Here is a 16,080-nt window from a genome sequence, read left to right as displayed (position 1 = left end):
AAAGATTCCCCGTTTTAAAGATTCCCGCTTTTAAAGATTCCCCATTTTAAAGATTCCCGCTTTTAAAGATTCCCCATTTTAAAGATTCCCCCTTCCCCGTTCCCCATTCCCCATTCCCATTTCCCATTCCCATTCCCCATTCCCATTCCCCGATTCCCCGTTCCCCGTTTTAAAGATAGCCCCCTCCTCTTGGACCGCCTACAGGTGACACGAGAAACTGCTAAATCACTTCCTTCTCAGATGTCTCCAGAAACTTCTCAACATATCCTGGCAGGATAAAATCCCAGACACAGAAGTCCTCCGACGAGCTAACTCCACCAGCATCATCTTCATCATGCGTAATGCCCAAGTCAGATGGGCAGGCCACATCACCCGCATGCCTGACGAACGCATCCCAAAGCAGCTGTTCTACGGTGAGCTCTGCCAAGGCAAGCGCTCTGTCGGAGGGCAACGTAAGTGCTTCAAAGATACCTGAAGTTCTCTCTGAAGACCTCTCTATTGAGACAGATTCATGGGAGGGCCTTGCTACTGACCGCCCCGCCTGGTGCAGCCTGATTGCCATTGGAGCTCGGTCAGCTGAAGAACGTAGAACCGCCATAGCAGAGAACAGCGAGTGACGCGTAAGATGCCTCCAGCATCTGACGCCCAACCACATGTGCCCAACCTGTGGGAGAGGGTTCCACGCCCGGATTGGCCTAATCAGCCACGTCCGAACACATCGTACCCAGTCATCCAACAACTAATGTCATGGTCATCTTCGAAGGACGAATATCAATTTTATCAGTATAAAGAGGTTTATAGTGCGCTTGATATGGAGTGTGTGTGTGAGTCTGTTTTTAGTGTTACTGTTGTGATAACGGCTGTTTAAGGTCTCCAATTTCTGAAAACTCCAGTTTCCAGTGAAACGTACAAAAATAGAAAGCCGAAGGTTTAATTTGTATTGTATGTATGGATAGAGAATTTGCTAAAGGGAGATAATCGATTTCTTAGACTTTATTTTTTTCCGAAAGTCTTCTTAACCGGGGTAGGCAAGGAGTTGCGTGTGTCAACGCAGGAGATTACTTCGCCAAATCAGGTGTTCTTCTCAAACTGTTCGACTCGATTTCTTTTAATTCAGCAGCTGAGATGCAAGTAAACTGCTCACTATTTTATATTCGCACGGCGACGCTTCAAACTAGAGCCTTATGACACTCTCTAACTTCTTTAGTTGCCGTGCACTCGGAAGATATTCTCTTGAATCATTCGCAGAATTATATTTCTTGTATCATGATCGCGTAAAATTATAGTCCAGGCTCCACTAGACTTGTCTGAAAGGTGGATAACGCTATCCACCGGGTAAATCGCTATCGAGTGGATAAGAGACGGACCATTAGAAAAGTGATGGGGTGGGGGTGGTGAGGAAAAAACAAAAAAAAATTATACAAGGAAGGGTGACTGAAAAAAAATCGTGCCAAGAAGAAGTGAAGAAAAAAATTCCTGCAGAGTGAATTGCATTATCGGGCTTACAAACTGTACCCGTCTGAATTGCAACTTGGCAACCACTTTAATTTATACTGCAGTTTTAATTTCTTGGTCCCGGTGGAATCCCCATTCACCTGGTTTTCTCTACGATTAGGAAAACAGACATTTTTCCCCTTTCAAGGCTGACACATTTTGCGCCCAGCAACTTCATCATGAACACTGTTAGCCAAACATCACTGCAGAAAAACCCTTGTGGATAACCGTGGTTTAAAAGTGATAAAAATCATGTGCTATAAACAGCCATCCTGCCTGATTAACTGAAATTAAGCAAGCACATACCGGGCTTTGAAAGCATCGAAATATAGGAGTGAATTCACAACTGACGTGTATAAATGACGATTGTGGACAAAAAAGTGCACACCCAAGGCGAACTGTAACACTTCCCTAAGATGGCCGCTGAGATCAACGCTGGACGAACGTTGTAATCAAAGATCATGAAGGTGTTGGCACAACTGATGCGTCTAATATGGGTTGTTTCAATCCATTTTAGGTTTTTGAAAAAGTAAATGACGCATTATCATTCAAGTCCAATCGATACATTAAATTTATCGTCTGAAAGTCGTGGAAAACGCCCCCAAAACGCTTCAATTTTGCAAAAATTTCGGCTGGGGTGGGACTTGCCCCCAGATCCCCCTTGGCCCTTTGGCCCCATATTTGTTACTGGACGGCCACTCACAGAATCCTAACTAAAACCTTGATTCACTGTATGCCAAGAATGAATGTTACTACAAGGGACCCAAATAAACAAATAAAATTGATATTTCCCTTGACATCAAACAAAAAATGCAATGCAGCCCTATCAGTTAGGTAATGGTACTTAAACAGTGTGTCTGACACTTGGTTATATTTCCCCCGGAGTATAATTTTGACAGTAGAGCAAAACGACTGTGTGAAAGATAAAAAATTATTTGTTTGAAACCTGTTCCAGGCAATCTGTTTGTGGCGAGTGTCAAGATTAAGATTACGAGAGTAAAATATTCCCCCTCCAAAAAAAACTTTCGTGCAGGGCACTTGACCCCGAGAAAAAAATCCTGCAGAGGCAGTGGACGTGAAAAAAAAATCCTGCAAGCTGAAAAAGTCCTCTCTTCCCCCCCCCCCCCTACCCTACCCAATCGCTTTTCTAATGGTCCGTTCCTAAGAGTTAACAAATCCACTGAATCGTGACTTATCCGGTGGATAACGTTATTCACCTTTTGAACAACCTGGGCCAGTTCCAGGCCCCTCTCAGTCACGAAACACAACGCTCTTCGGAAGCCCTCTCTCAAGAGGGTAGCGTATTTGACAGAGAGGGAGCCAGAACTGGACTATAATTTATTGTCATGAGAAAGTAGAAAAGCCTCCTCCTTGTCCCTATCGGGGACTGAGATCCTCAAAGCGTTCTTTGAATTCGCTAGATGGCTTCCAAATTAGTATCGTGCAGATGCCGACGAGCCTGGGCAATAATTGGAGGAATGCAAAAAAGAGGTTGCCAAAATAGGCTGTATCGATGATTAAAGAATGAAGGACACTTTTGAGATATGTCTCCTCTTAATCCGTGACACGCGCGACTTCTTGTCTGCGAAGTTAAACAGGCATTTGCGTATATGGCAATTTGACAAAGCTACATTTCCCTCACTAGAAGCCATTTCTAAAGAGTTTTCTTTACTTTTAAAGAAAGTATTTGCCATCGGATTCCCATCAATCAATCAATCAATCAATCAATCAATCAATCAATCAATAAATAAAACTTTATTTAAAGAGAGTACCCATTTGACCATCCGCGCGCGGCCCGCTCTAGCGTTCGTGGCTTTAACAAAAACCCATATAAACCGTATATTTACTGGAAGCTTAATAACTACAGATTATGACCTGATCTGTTTAAAACGGTAAAAATTTACCGTGTTTCGAAAATGTGAATATATTTACAAAGCTTCACGAACCCATAAATCAAGGTATACGCCCGCTAAATTTAGGTCGGAGAAAACGATTAACATGGCATCCGTTTCTTCACACATTCACCTCAAAAACCGTGTCTCAGACTTTTGGCACATGCGTTTGTTATTATTTTACAAGAGGATAAAGTTAGAAAAGGGAAAAAAATAGGACTGCCCGCGAATAACTTTTTAATGAAAAGAGTAATCAGAATTCGCAGACACGGTTTTGTCGGCGATCGTTCTGACAACATTCTCTCCGAATTTCAGCCAATTTGGTCCAGGGGCTGCCGACCTGGAACTCGAAATGCACGTACAACTCGCCTATTTTTTACTTTCGAGAAACAGAGAAAAAATAAAATTCGGCGGCATCCAAGTGTTATGAGATTATCACACCAAGGGAGACACCGCAGAGGAATCAACTTTCTGTGTAACAATAGGACTGTGACAGTTAGCATGGAACAGGTACAAATTTCCGCGACGGCGCGCGGTAAATTATTCACCAGTGAATAAACCGCTTTTTCATGTGTGAAGTCAGAATTCCAAAGTTAGTAAACGTGAAATTATCTTTTGATCTACTATATTAGCGTTCGAAATTTTACGTATCGGTTGACTAATCTTCAAAATTATGACCATGTCACTGTTAACATGCCGAAGGCCCGTAGAAGGTTCCCGAGAAAATGCAAGCGCACAAAGGGAAACGCTGGAGAGGACGTCGTAAACGGGACTACATCGACTGATGTTGATGCAAAGGCAAAGATACTGGAAGAAATGACAATAGCTGGGTAAGAAAAAAAAATGTTGCACTGCTGATTCTAATTTTGTACAATCGATCTGCCTTTCAATTTCGTCCACTTCTCTTCGTCAATCTCCTCTGCTTCGACAGTTTCTTGCAACAGTATTTTAGCGTGGCTTGCGCTCATTTCGTCTTGCTCGCTGGCTTCGTGATCGCGATCGTTGTCGCGTTCATCCAGCAATTTTTCTTGATTGTAAAACGAATCCTTTGCCGCTTTCCGCTAATTTAGCGGCCCACTCTTTGTTGAAAGTGTTTTTCGCCTTCTTTGGCCTACCTTTAGCCGATGAAAACGGGCAAGATCGCTCTGTCTTCTTCGAAGACATCCGCCACTGATTATGGCGCGCGAATCGCGTGTCAACTCAGCATGATCTTGATGTCATGTGACTTCTTGCCTCGATAATTAATTCATTTGACAGAATTTGTCAACTCTCAATTAAGTAATTAATATGCAAAACAATCTTTCTCGCGCAATAACTAGCGGCAGATATAAGATTTTTTCGTGGAGTTTTTTTTTTTATCTTAATTTATCCAACCGCTTAAAAAAGTAAAATTATGCAAAATTGCAAATTTTCCCCTTACTGAAACCTTAATAGTTAAAAACTAATGAACTTGTGGTCCTCTATAAAGATAGCCTCCTACACAGTCGTTCTTATGGTTCGTCACGCAACGAACACCAACGAACGGCGTTCCTTTGGCAGGACAGAATGCTTGACGAACCAAAAGGGACTAATTTCCATGCAAACACCGTAATTTCTAAGGCGTGTTGCCTACCCATCAAGATGACTTCCAAAACCGTGATAAGGTCTGTTGCTTGAACGCCTTGGTGACAAACGATTTGCCCCACTGGTCACTGGAAACCAAAATATCGAAAGACGACTGGGGACAAGTTAGATCCAGATTTAGATCTGATTGATACTCTCTGTGATTGACAGGGGGTGACCCATGACAGGGGTTGCCCCCAATTTTCGATATGCAAATGATCTCTCACAATTGTTCTTTGCGTCAATATGCAAATCATGAAATGTGTGCTCATATGAGCAAACGAATTCCACGATATTCTTCTCTTTCGCACCTTTTATATTGCTAACTGCTCTTATTTATAAAATATGGCAAGTGAGGCTTCAGATGAAGACAGGAAGTCACCCCGAGTGCACAATGCCTGCTACTATCTCGAGCTAACAACGTTTGGCCCAGAAATAACCCAGGAAATTCGTCGCCTTAATTGTTCTATTACAGTGCAAATGGTAAGTTTCAACCATGACATGCCATTACAAATTCCGTTTACTGTATTCAATAACAGTTTGGTAAGTTTCAGTTACAGACGTCAGTTACGAATAAGGTTGATGTTCATGCATGGTTTCTTTGGGAAATTTTTAACCCATGCACAATGCATGGAGAATCCACTCTGGCCCATAAACTTTTCATAGACTTCATAAAGCCATCTAATTTCCTGCAGTCTTTTGATCGCCCCTTGTCTTATTTGCGATGATTTTAATTATGCTTGTCGCTCCGCACTACCCGAGTCACGCGAGGATGATCTTGCGAGAACTTCAGAAGTATATTTATATTTCTGGAGTTCTCGCTCGATCATCCTCGCGTAACTCGGGTGTAAAGCTAACCTGAGAAGCAATAGTCCCTTTAGTATAGTTTTTACCGACATTGAAGCCTTCGTGAACCGGGTCACGTTTCCGGAAGTGTGTAAAGAACCATTAAGCCCTTTACTGGTAGTAAATGGAAGAAATTCTCTTATTCTTATTCCTTAAGGGAGTACTCGAGTCCTCCGAATAATCTATTTTCAGTTCTTAAATTATCTCAAGTGCTTCTTCAAGGGTTAATGGTAAAGAATTTCGGTAAATCATCAGTTATTAGGCTTAATCTTCGGTCTTCTGTTTTATTCACCGAATTTGTTTTCAGTTCTTACATTATCTCAAGTGCTTCTTCAAGGGATAATGGTAAAGAATTTCTGTAAATCATCAGTACTTAGGCTTAATCTTCGGTCTTCTGTTTTATTCAGATAACCAGTGTTAACAAAATTACGAAACCCGCTTCAGTAAAAAACAAAACAAAACTAAACAAAACAAAAACCAAGACAATTACGATCCAGCAGAAATCTGACAAACTAAATAACGGAGCCAAACACGTGGCAACGCACTAGTTCGAGGAAAGACCATGCACACCGACAAGAGAAAAATACCACAGGCTACCCACGGGAGGGATCAGCTTGTATTCCCATCAAAGAAGTAGTATGTAGTATGTAAGATGTAGTAAACCTATAGTGTTACGTAACGAGCGTTGTGTGTGACCTAAATATGCTAGAAAATACCCCAAAGACAGTACGCACGCTGATTGGTTTAAAATCGTGGTTCTATACAACTAGAACAAGCTGTTGACGTAATGATGGCGCGAGCAAAGAGAATTTACATTTTGATGATCAAAGTAAACAAGTTATTTTTCTTTTATTCGTCGCGGCCTAACGGCTCGTGTTCCCGCAGCATTTCTCGTTCTCCCAAACTTTCACTCGTGTTTCTATTTAACAGTTAGATCATTCACCGTCGATTTCTATCGCGTGATAGTTGACGAGGGCGCTGAGTACGCCCGAGTCAACTATCACGCGATGGAAATCGACGGCGAATAATCTAATTGTTTTAGTATAAATCTACTAGTCGTTCAAAACTTTATCTAAATCTTCTTCACAGACACTTCGAAAATGCCAAGAAGAGGCCGTCATTTTGTTAACGTGGGCACACGGCTACGCTTCTCACTATCTATCGCAGATTAGTATACCGTAAATCCTCGAATTAGCGCCCCCTTCGAATGCCCCTCCTATCGGCCGAAATTTAAAATAAGCGCCCCCCTCGAATAAGTGCCCCCTTCTTCTCCCCCCTCATTTTGTGGACGAGTAATGAGACAACAAAAGGTGTATAGTTTTCGTCATTTAGTATTAAATTTGTACATTGTTTCAGTTTGTGAACACGTTAGGTACTAACGGTGCCGCGATTTAAACTTTAGGATCAGCTTTTTGTCAATAAACAGCTTATGTTGGTGTTTACGCGCAGATGAAGTATTTAAGAAAATAATCATGTCAGGCCACGATTTGAGAAAAATTAAATAAGCGCCCCCTCCCCCCACCCCCGCTCCTCGAATAAACGCCCCCGTCTTCTCCTAAATTTTAAATAAGCGCCCCGGGTGCCAATTCGAATTACAGATCTCGAGCTCACAATCTAGTGGGTAGCGAACGGCATTCGTGATAGAACGCTAGTAGATTTATACTAAACTCGATAGAAACACGTTACATGTTTTCTATTTCTTAAATGTAATAATTAACATAGCGTGAGTTTCCCACGCAAAATCTGTATCAAAATCGTTCGTTGCGTAACATACTGAACTTTGGCCGTCTGCGAATAGACGAAAATTGAAAACTGAAAAGAAAGCTTTTTTATCGTTTTACCCAGATATCCAGCGGTCTGTTAGTGTTTCCAAAAAACTAGGAATTATTTATTTGTTATTTTGTCAATGTTTCTTTTGTCGGCTTTCATTTTGAAACGAAACATTTTATGCGGATACGTGCAAAGGCCTCAGAACGAAGCCTGAATCAGAGGTTTATTGGGTTCGTCACGCAACGCTCTTTTGGGGGAGATTCCTGAGAGACTGCACTACGTCTACAAACATTTCCGTTTTTTGGAGAAGTAAGGTAAACTAGAAATTTAGTTACACTGTCTGACGAGTGAAATTTTAAGTATACTTTTTAACTTCATTCAGTCTTTGTTTCATATAAAAGAAAAAAGCATGTGATCAAGACTTAAGTTTTGAATATAAATCTTTTATGTACTAATTTATTAGCCTATATATTAAGTCAAAAATGTTTGTGGACGTCATTTCATTTCATATATCTCAAAGCATTGCATACCTGTAAACAAAGGTTTTATTATTAAAACAGCATTGTGTATAACTGGAAAAAAAAACTGACAGGCACAGTATGCTGTTACCATGCAAAAAGAAACTATATATTTAACAATGAACAGTAACAAATATTTTCTTTTCTTACTGTTAGGATCCTGACAAAATTCCACCCTACTACTACTGGATTGTGGGTGGCATGCAAAATGCTTTAAATGAGTTGGAAAGTGGTGACTGGATTACTTCAATTAATGGAACAAGTACTTTTGACAAAGACAAAACCTTTATCAAGAGAGTGAAATATGCATGTTACAATGATTTTCTGATCCTTGTCATAAGAAAACCGGTAGAATACCAAGAATTTAATCTCTGGGATCCAAACCAGGTGACCATCAGCATTAGAGCAGGACTCAAGGAGCTGCCTTTTAGTCTTGACATCTTTCACCCGGTAATTGTGCTATTGCAACAATACTAGCACTGTGTGTTGTCTGAACTAAACTGTATGTAGATTTAAGGGTCCCCTCCTTCTGCCTCCTATTTTTGCCATGTTTATGTGCATTTGAATCTAACTGGGAAAGTGCAAAAACTCTTCATGTCAAACTATACAACCATAAAATGTTCTACACACAGGGACAGACCTAGGGGGAGGATGCAGGGGGTGTGCACCCCCTCCCCCCAGGATGACATGCGGCTTTCTAATATAAATGGTATTCTGCAAAAAAAATACATATTTCTTAGTGGTGCACCCCTCCTAAGAAAAATCCTGGATCCACCCTGATGCCTAAGGGCCTCAATGTACATATCAATGCCTTAAAATAGACAATTCAGATGGTTCCTGAGATATAACTTTTACCAGTACTGAAAGCAGTTATATGTTCCGTATTCTTCAGGATTTAAATGACAAAAGCAAAACATATGCACTAGTTGATGAGATTTTTCAACAAAAGATAGACCTCAAGGGACTAAAACGAGGGGACAAAGTCATTGCCATCAATGAGCACATACTTCAGGACAAGACCTACAAAGAGCTCCAACATATCATTCACCGACTTCATCCACAACAGCAAATCATGTTAACCATTGAAAGTAGGCAATGGAGGCAGTATGGTATGTTTCTAAATAAAGGACATTTAAATATGATCTGCATTGAACAGCATTATAAAGCATATGATATGTGTCCTGCGAGTTTAAAACTACATAGTTAGTCACGTGTATTACCTGCCTAATATATATATGCCATGAAATTATTTGATCAGTACAGCATTAAAGGCAGGCTCTGCACACGCAGCTGGAACATACACAACAAGTATAACACAACAAGTGGCAGTAGATTATGATGCTAGTTATCATTACTTCAGAATTATTCTGCTTCTAATCTCGTGAAGAGCTGTCAGTGTCAAGTTTCAAACAGAATTTGAATTACTTATTTCTTCGGTGGAAATAATGACATGTGGGATGAAACTGTGCATGCCTGCCATCCATACAAAAATGCAACTGCAAATTGAAACAAATATCAAGTAACATCCTAACATGTTTTTTGTGTTATCTGGTTTTTTAGGATACCTTACAAGATATGCCATTGATTCACCAGCAGGTTGTGGGTGGAGAGGGCTGCAAGCCGAGTTGAAAAAGAGCGATTCAAAGATGAATTATGGTTTTATCTTTAAATTTGTCGAGGTACTTAATACATGATTGAATCTTATTATAAAGAGTATATTTCTAGGACCACGACAATTAAAAGTCTGAGAACTCTGATCTCCCAATATTTCACCTATCAATACCTATTCCTTTACAACTAACTTCTAACCAAAGTAACAGCTTGGTGTTTCAAATTTCCAGGTCTCGTGAATCCTGGCCTGATAGTCCTTCGTGGCCACACACTCTCTCTTCCTGTGAGTGCGTGGCTGCAAGCAACCTGGACTGTCTGAGAATCAGGCTACGTGAATCCTTGCAAAATTTCAGAAGTGGAGCTAGCACTAGGCCCTCATACGCCACGATTATAATTTTCCAGTATACACCCTGGTCCTCGTCATCATGACATCACCATTCTTCCCTAAACCAGCCTGGAAGAATGCTTAAAATCAGACCTTTCAGTCTTGAGTTCAACACATTAGCCGCCAATCAATCATCTATCAAATGAATATTAATTAATGTAAAGTCAAATATCTTTGTACAGAATCCACTTGAACAGCCCTGTGCAATTATCACACAAATTGTCGCTGGTCACGCTCCTGCCGCAGTGTCCCCATACCTGAACCCGGGATCCAAAATAACAGCAATCAATGGACAGGCAGTTAAAGGTCTCAGTTTCCATGAGGTGAAAACCAAGCTAGAGAGAGCTAAAACTTCAGTGGTGTTATCAATAGAGGAACCCACACGTTTTTTGTACGAAGGAAATTCCCTCCCTTCAAGCAAAAGTTCCTCCACATGGCCTGTAGAGACCCAACATGGATTTCTACATAAATCCCTAAGTGAAGGACAAATTCATTACGCCAACAGTTTTCAAGCATACAAGTTGCCAAGCATTGATTTGACAGGTCAACAAAAAGAACAAGCCACAAGCAATGTTGTCTACCATGCCAAACCCAAACCTCTGTTTGTTTGTGGGTCCCTGCCTACAACATCAGATTATAACAAAGGATTAATTAATGAAGAAATCAATGACCTTGAGTGCAGTGGCATTCATCAGGAACCAGGCACTCCACTGTTTGTGTCCTTACAGCCACATGATCATGAAACACCAACTGACCAAGACATGCCTGTTTGCCAGAACTGTTTGCCGAGTACTATATCTGACAAGCGAGAACAAACTATTGAACATATTCCAGGGAAAACCTACCATTCACTTTGCACAAAGCTCGACATGATATCCTGTTTCTACGATGACTACCGCCTTTTGGGTGAGAAACTTGGCTTTCCTAGACAGGAGATTTCCAACCTCAATAGAAGTAATCAACCTACCCATGATCTCTTAAGTGCATGGATCAAACGAAAGGGTGATGGGGCCACCATCCAAGTGTTGCTGGATGTCCTCCTTGAAATGGGTCGGCATGACTTGTGGCAGTTATTGCAAAGCTGGGCAGAAAACTCCACAAAGCACTTTGAATACCAACAAGTAAATCTAAGAGAATCTTGTGTGTAAAAAAAAGATTTTGTGAGTAATTAGGTGTAGAGTACTTACATTACCTAGTAGGGAGACTGCAGTAGTGTGATTAGCTACACCTCTTTCTGTAGAATTATGTTGTCTTTCCAGCATTCTCTGTGAACTTAGAGAACTAGTTTAGTTCTCTAAGCTCACAGAGAATGCTGGAAAGACATGAAAAGTTAGCGTGCTTTACAAAAATAGAACCAGGTTTAATTATTTGAAAAGTCTTTATGAGTATTGTGCCTTGAGTAAACTTCAAGGATAAAAATAACAAAGGGTTTTGGTAAAAATGCCAGCATGAATATAAGGAATTGTCATCACATTTAAGGCTATATTAGGAACACTTGAATGGAAATGTTTAGGATGAAAATATATTTTTATTATAATTTTGTATAATTTTTATTCCACTTCAAAACAATATAAACTCAGTACAGTGAATTAGAAAACAACCTGTACAAAAGCATGTGCCTCAAAAGCTGTCTCTATAACTTGACAGAAAGAGAGCACTAGTAGGAGCTGTTGACATATGCAATGTAGGCATGAGAAGATAATTTACATTTTGATGATCAAAATGAACAAGTGATTTTTCTTGCCGTGCTTTCTAAAAGAAAAAGAAAACATCTCCTTGTTTCTATCAAGTTATAGAAACATTAATCTTGCAAAAGTTTTGGACGTGAAAAAGCAATGGCACAGCATTTCCAAGCATAAATGGTCACTTTACAATTCTAAAGAATTGTCACACAAAACTATGAGATGCTGTTCATCAGCTCATGAGCAGAAACCAAAACAATTATTATGCATTAATAATTATTCCAGCCTTTACTTTTCATAAAAGTTTAATTGAAACGTACTTTCAAATGAAAGACTCATGATACACATAGTTTACCTGATTGATAGTTCTTTGTAGTCTATCAAATGACATGTATAGTCATAGCCTCGTACGCAGACGCTCTTTTGGGCATGTCAGGGAAGATTGCGTGATGAGCCCAAAGAGCATCTGCATAGGAGGCTGGTATAGAGTAGCACCAGCTTCTTTTGTGTAATGGCACTTAAGACTTTAATATAAATCAGTTATAATAATGTATTATTACTAATTATGGCTAGTGAGCTTAATATATATATGTGTAATCACCAAAAAATTCAAAAAATATAGTCATAAGATTGAGTTTGCCAAAAAACTTGTCTTTCAAGTTAGTGCTCTTAGTGACCAATTAGCAAGGATAAAGTATGGTATTTCTCAAAACTACACCTGAAGCTTACAGAGCTGTTGCTAGCTGGAACTTGGTTTTACTTATTAGCAACATACCCTAGATTGAACAGGCGGTCAGCCAAACAGTACGTAACATATTGATTAGTGCGCTGACTCCAGATTATATAAAAAAAAGATTAAAAGTTCTTGTAGGCTTTTAGAATTATTTAGTTACCTTGGCAAGCATGTGTTGAGCTCACAATTCTCAGACAAGAAACTATACAGAATACATCACCAGCCAGGAATATAAATGGATTGGCCAGGTAAAAAGGCTGGATGTAACATGCATATCCCATCCATGCAGGGCCCATCTATTAGCCAAAGGGCTTCTCTGATCCTACAATCAGAACAAATTTCTCGTAATACTTTAGTCAATACTATTAATAGTTAGAAATAGAATAAAGAAATATACTGAGCTTTCTGTTGGTTGCAGGTTACAATATTTTTGGATAATAGTTAGACTACATAGTGACCAGAATGTGATTTATTAGGGAATGGTGAGTGAACGTGATCAAAAAATTCCAACCTGTAATTCAGGTTGTGCCTTATAACAGAGTATTTAGGAGTAGTTTTCAGTTTGTAAACTTGATTCAACTGATACAGCTGTGCATCTTATAACCAAATGCACCCTGTAGCATAAAAAAATATATATGGTTATTTAATCAAAATGAACTTCAAGTAATTCTACATGATGGTATATGTAACACAACTGATTGGAATCCAGTGAGATCTGAGATCATACGAGTGATTAACAAAATTGTACAACCACAAAGCAGGAGTCTGATAAGTTAATCACCAGAGTGAGTACAAGTTACGATTACAGACTGAATTGGAAGTCACAAAGACATGCTGCCTATTCATTATTAACTTTTTGACAAGAAGATGAAAGTTACTTTTAGTGATAATTGAACTGTCCTTGAGATCCACAAGAAAGGAAACCCAATCAAGTGCAACTGCCCTAAAACAGTAAATGTACATGATGCATATAGCACAGACATAGAGCCTGCTGACTACCAATCAGGTTCAAGAAATTTGATATGGTTATGATTAGAGTTGTAATCAGTTCATATGAGTAACCTCAATGGCTTTATGCAATTTTATCATGTAAATACCCCTTTTTGTTTATTCATCATATTAGGTCATCTGTGTTATGCTTAGTTAATATAATTATGTACCAGTAAATTAGAATACTAGCCCTTCAAAATGGGACAGCTGCTTTTTGATCAATGGATCATCGCATAAAAATAAAATTTGTTCACTTCTTGTGCCAGGTAGATTTATTTCCTTGCAAAACAGAGTTTTCTCATGCCTTTCAATGAGCCTGAATCAAAAGAACCAACGACAGTTACTGAAAAAATATTCATGCTTGAGAAACCAAAATAATTTATTGGTATACCCAAGTTTATTTTAATAATAAAAGTTAAAAAGTTAAACTAATAATCTATTTCTGTTTCATGTCTACACAGTCATGTGGTTTCTATTTAACGAGGGGGTTTCATTAAGTGCCAGGCACCAAGTAAATTGACCAAATTGACTGCCTGGTTTCAATGAACATCTTGAGGAAAATTTTTCTTATTAAGAAGTTCAGTGCAAAAAGGTTTGCCCACCTGTGCAAACTAGTTGCTCTCCTGCGAAAACATTAATGAAGCCCTGTTTAATGCAATGTCTGCGAACCTGAGCCAGAAATGATTTCTGCAATGTAATGACTTTTGTTTCTCTTTGGCAAATTAGATTCCATGATAGAATGAAACTCGAGTGCTCCTCGCAGTGGATACCTCGCGTGGTAGTTCTGGGGCTATTTGAGCTCGACTTTGATTGGCTCGACTTTGATAAGGTTTACATTCGTGAAGATAGGTCTGTTCAGATGCATTACTGACCCCCAAAAAACAACCCCTATTCCTTTCACTAAAAAAATAGTTTAATTTTTTAACCATCCTATTAACAAATTTGATTACAATTGATTGAATGACTGACAGATGGATGGCCAGACTGATTGGCATACTGGGCAAGTGGATTTCAATTTTTTTCCCCCTGCCCTGATTGCCAATAAAGGATTAATGGCTTATCACAGTTCCCACTCGTCATCGTCATCATCATTACTACTATTGCCTTCATCTGTGCTACTTAAGGTGTCGTGCAATGATCTTGCCCTGTTTTTCATGACCCGCTTAAGAACAGACAGCAAGTTAGTAGCATCTACATTCTGTTTTTCATCATTGCATTGTATGCTTTCCTTTCCATCCTCTCCCCATCGTAATTCATCTGAAGTGCAATTACTTTCACTGGAGATGCTTTGAAGCTGCAAACAAGAATTACTTTCGGGACATGATGCTTGTTTCTTCAGTTTTGCTTTGTTGAACTGCCTTATCTGGCTCAGGAATGACTCTCTTTCAGTCCTTGCTACTGGCAACTGGCTGCTTGTAGATATGGGCAAGCTGTTATTACCAGTAGCTGGATCCAGTCCTGTTGACATTTCTCTGGTGGTTTCATTGATCAAAGCTTCATTTTCTTCTGATGATATCTTCTCTTCTCTTGGTGTAGCATTCATTACTGGGTTTGGTGCATAATTTTGTTCTGTTATGTTGCCAACCTGAAAAGCATTTGCCATATTTTCCTTAAAACCGGCTTTGTTGTCATCATTGATAATTGGATTTATTAAGTAAGTTGTATTTAATGGCTGCCTTTCATTCTTGACTTCCATGGCAAACTCTTGGAAATGGTATTCTACTGGTTTCTCTTCGTAAAGGATGTCCTGCGGTTGTTGTTGGTGTGTGATGTTCTGTGACCCTAGTTGATGATGGGTTCCCTGTAGCTCTTGTTGAAAAGCGATGTCTAGTTGTTCCTCTTGGTTAGGGATGTCTAGTACTTCTATTTGACTAGGGGTTCCCTGTGGTTCATGTCCCTCCCCTCCCTTTGCTAATAATCTGTGTCTCGATGGTACCTCAGGGGTGTATGGAGGAGGGGGCATACAATCAAGCCTCATTACAGCCATAGGAAGCTGGGAGGGAGAATCCACTGCTGCCCCACGTCGCATGTGTGAATAGCCAGGAAGATGAAATCGTCTAAAAGTTGGGCTTCCCAGGGGAGTCTCATCAAGGGAACCTCTATGCTGGGTTCTTAGAGGGGTTGGTTGCACTCCAACTGGCTGCAGCCTCGAGGAACGTCTCCTCTGTTTGCTACCTGACCTCAAAGAAAATGTAACGCAAGGACCAGATGTAACAACAAGCCTCACAACTTGAACATGTGTTAAATCCTTTGTGCTAGCTCCATTAACCTAAAGAAGACAAAGAGAAACAAGGTATCACACAATCAATCCAGTTTAGACAAATCACCAACAGGATACCTGTTCCTTGCCACATGTGAACCTAAAAAAGCTCATTCATAGACAAATGCAGTGGTAAGATTGAATCAGTTACAAACCTCACCACCTATGAGAAAAATATTATTGATACTAACCCCCACTCCTCCTCAAAGCTACTCTTACCTTTTGCATACATACTTACAGCCCCTTACAGTTCCTTCTTTCAATAAGAACCCAGTACTACTGTAATCAGTTGGAACA

General features: G+C 39.8%; 2 protein-coding genes across 4 annotated transcripts in view; one reads left to right on the top strand and one right to left on the bottom strand.

The window, feature by feature from the left end:
• The first annotated feature begins 4,914 nt into the window (after positions 1 to 4,914).
• On the top strand, positions 4,915 to 12,336 carry LOC145502026 (uncharacterized). Of its 2 annotated transcripts, none has more exons than XM_081481326.1 (5): positions 4,915 to 5,471; positions 8,279 to 8,572; positions 9,015 to 9,231; positions 9,683 to 9,801; positions 10,301 to 12,336. In XM_081481326.1, exons 1-5 carry the CDS (start codon positions 5,334 to 5,336, stop codon positions 11,264 to 11,266), a joined length of 1,734 nt encoding a protein of 577 aa, XP_081337452.1. In that variant the 5' UTR covers positions 4,915 to 5,333; the 3' UTR covers positions 11,267 to 12,336. The 2 variants fall into 2 exon arrangements, with proteins under 2 accessions (XP_081337452.1, XP_081337453.1); XM_081481327.1 differs by lacking the exon at positions 4,915 to 5,471 and adding an exon at positions 6,493 to 7,918.
• Positions 12,093 to 16,080, bottom strand: part of LOC145502025 (uncharacterized) — a 6,591-nt gene continuing 2,603 nt past the window's right edge. Inside the window, exons 3-4 of one of the 2 annotated variants that reach the window (XR_014051282.1) lie at positions 13,359 to 15,792; positions 12,093 to 12,177 (exon numbers count right to left, since the gene is read on the bottom strand). Coding sequence is in view for 1 of the 2 variants with exons in the window: in XM_081481325.1 (XP_081337451.1) it covers positions 14,584 to 15,792 (1,209 nt within the window). In the remaining variant the exon portion in view is untranslated. Of the gene's footprint in view, positions 12,178 to 12,425; positions 15,793 to 16,080 lie in introns of those variants that run through there. The other variant, XM_081481325.1, reaches the window with a different exon arrangement.

The sequence above is a fragment of the Orbicella franksi genome, chromosome 11, assembly GCF_964199315.1.
Source record: "Orbicella franksi chromosome 11, jaOrbFran1.1, whole genome shotgun sequence".
Classification (NCBI taxonomy): Eukaryota; Metazoa; Cnidaria; class Anthozoa; order Scleractinia; family Merulinidae; genus Orbicella; species Orbicella franksi.
Note: the sequence above shows the minus strand (reverse complement) of the source record. Positions and strands in the feature narration are given on the sequence as shown.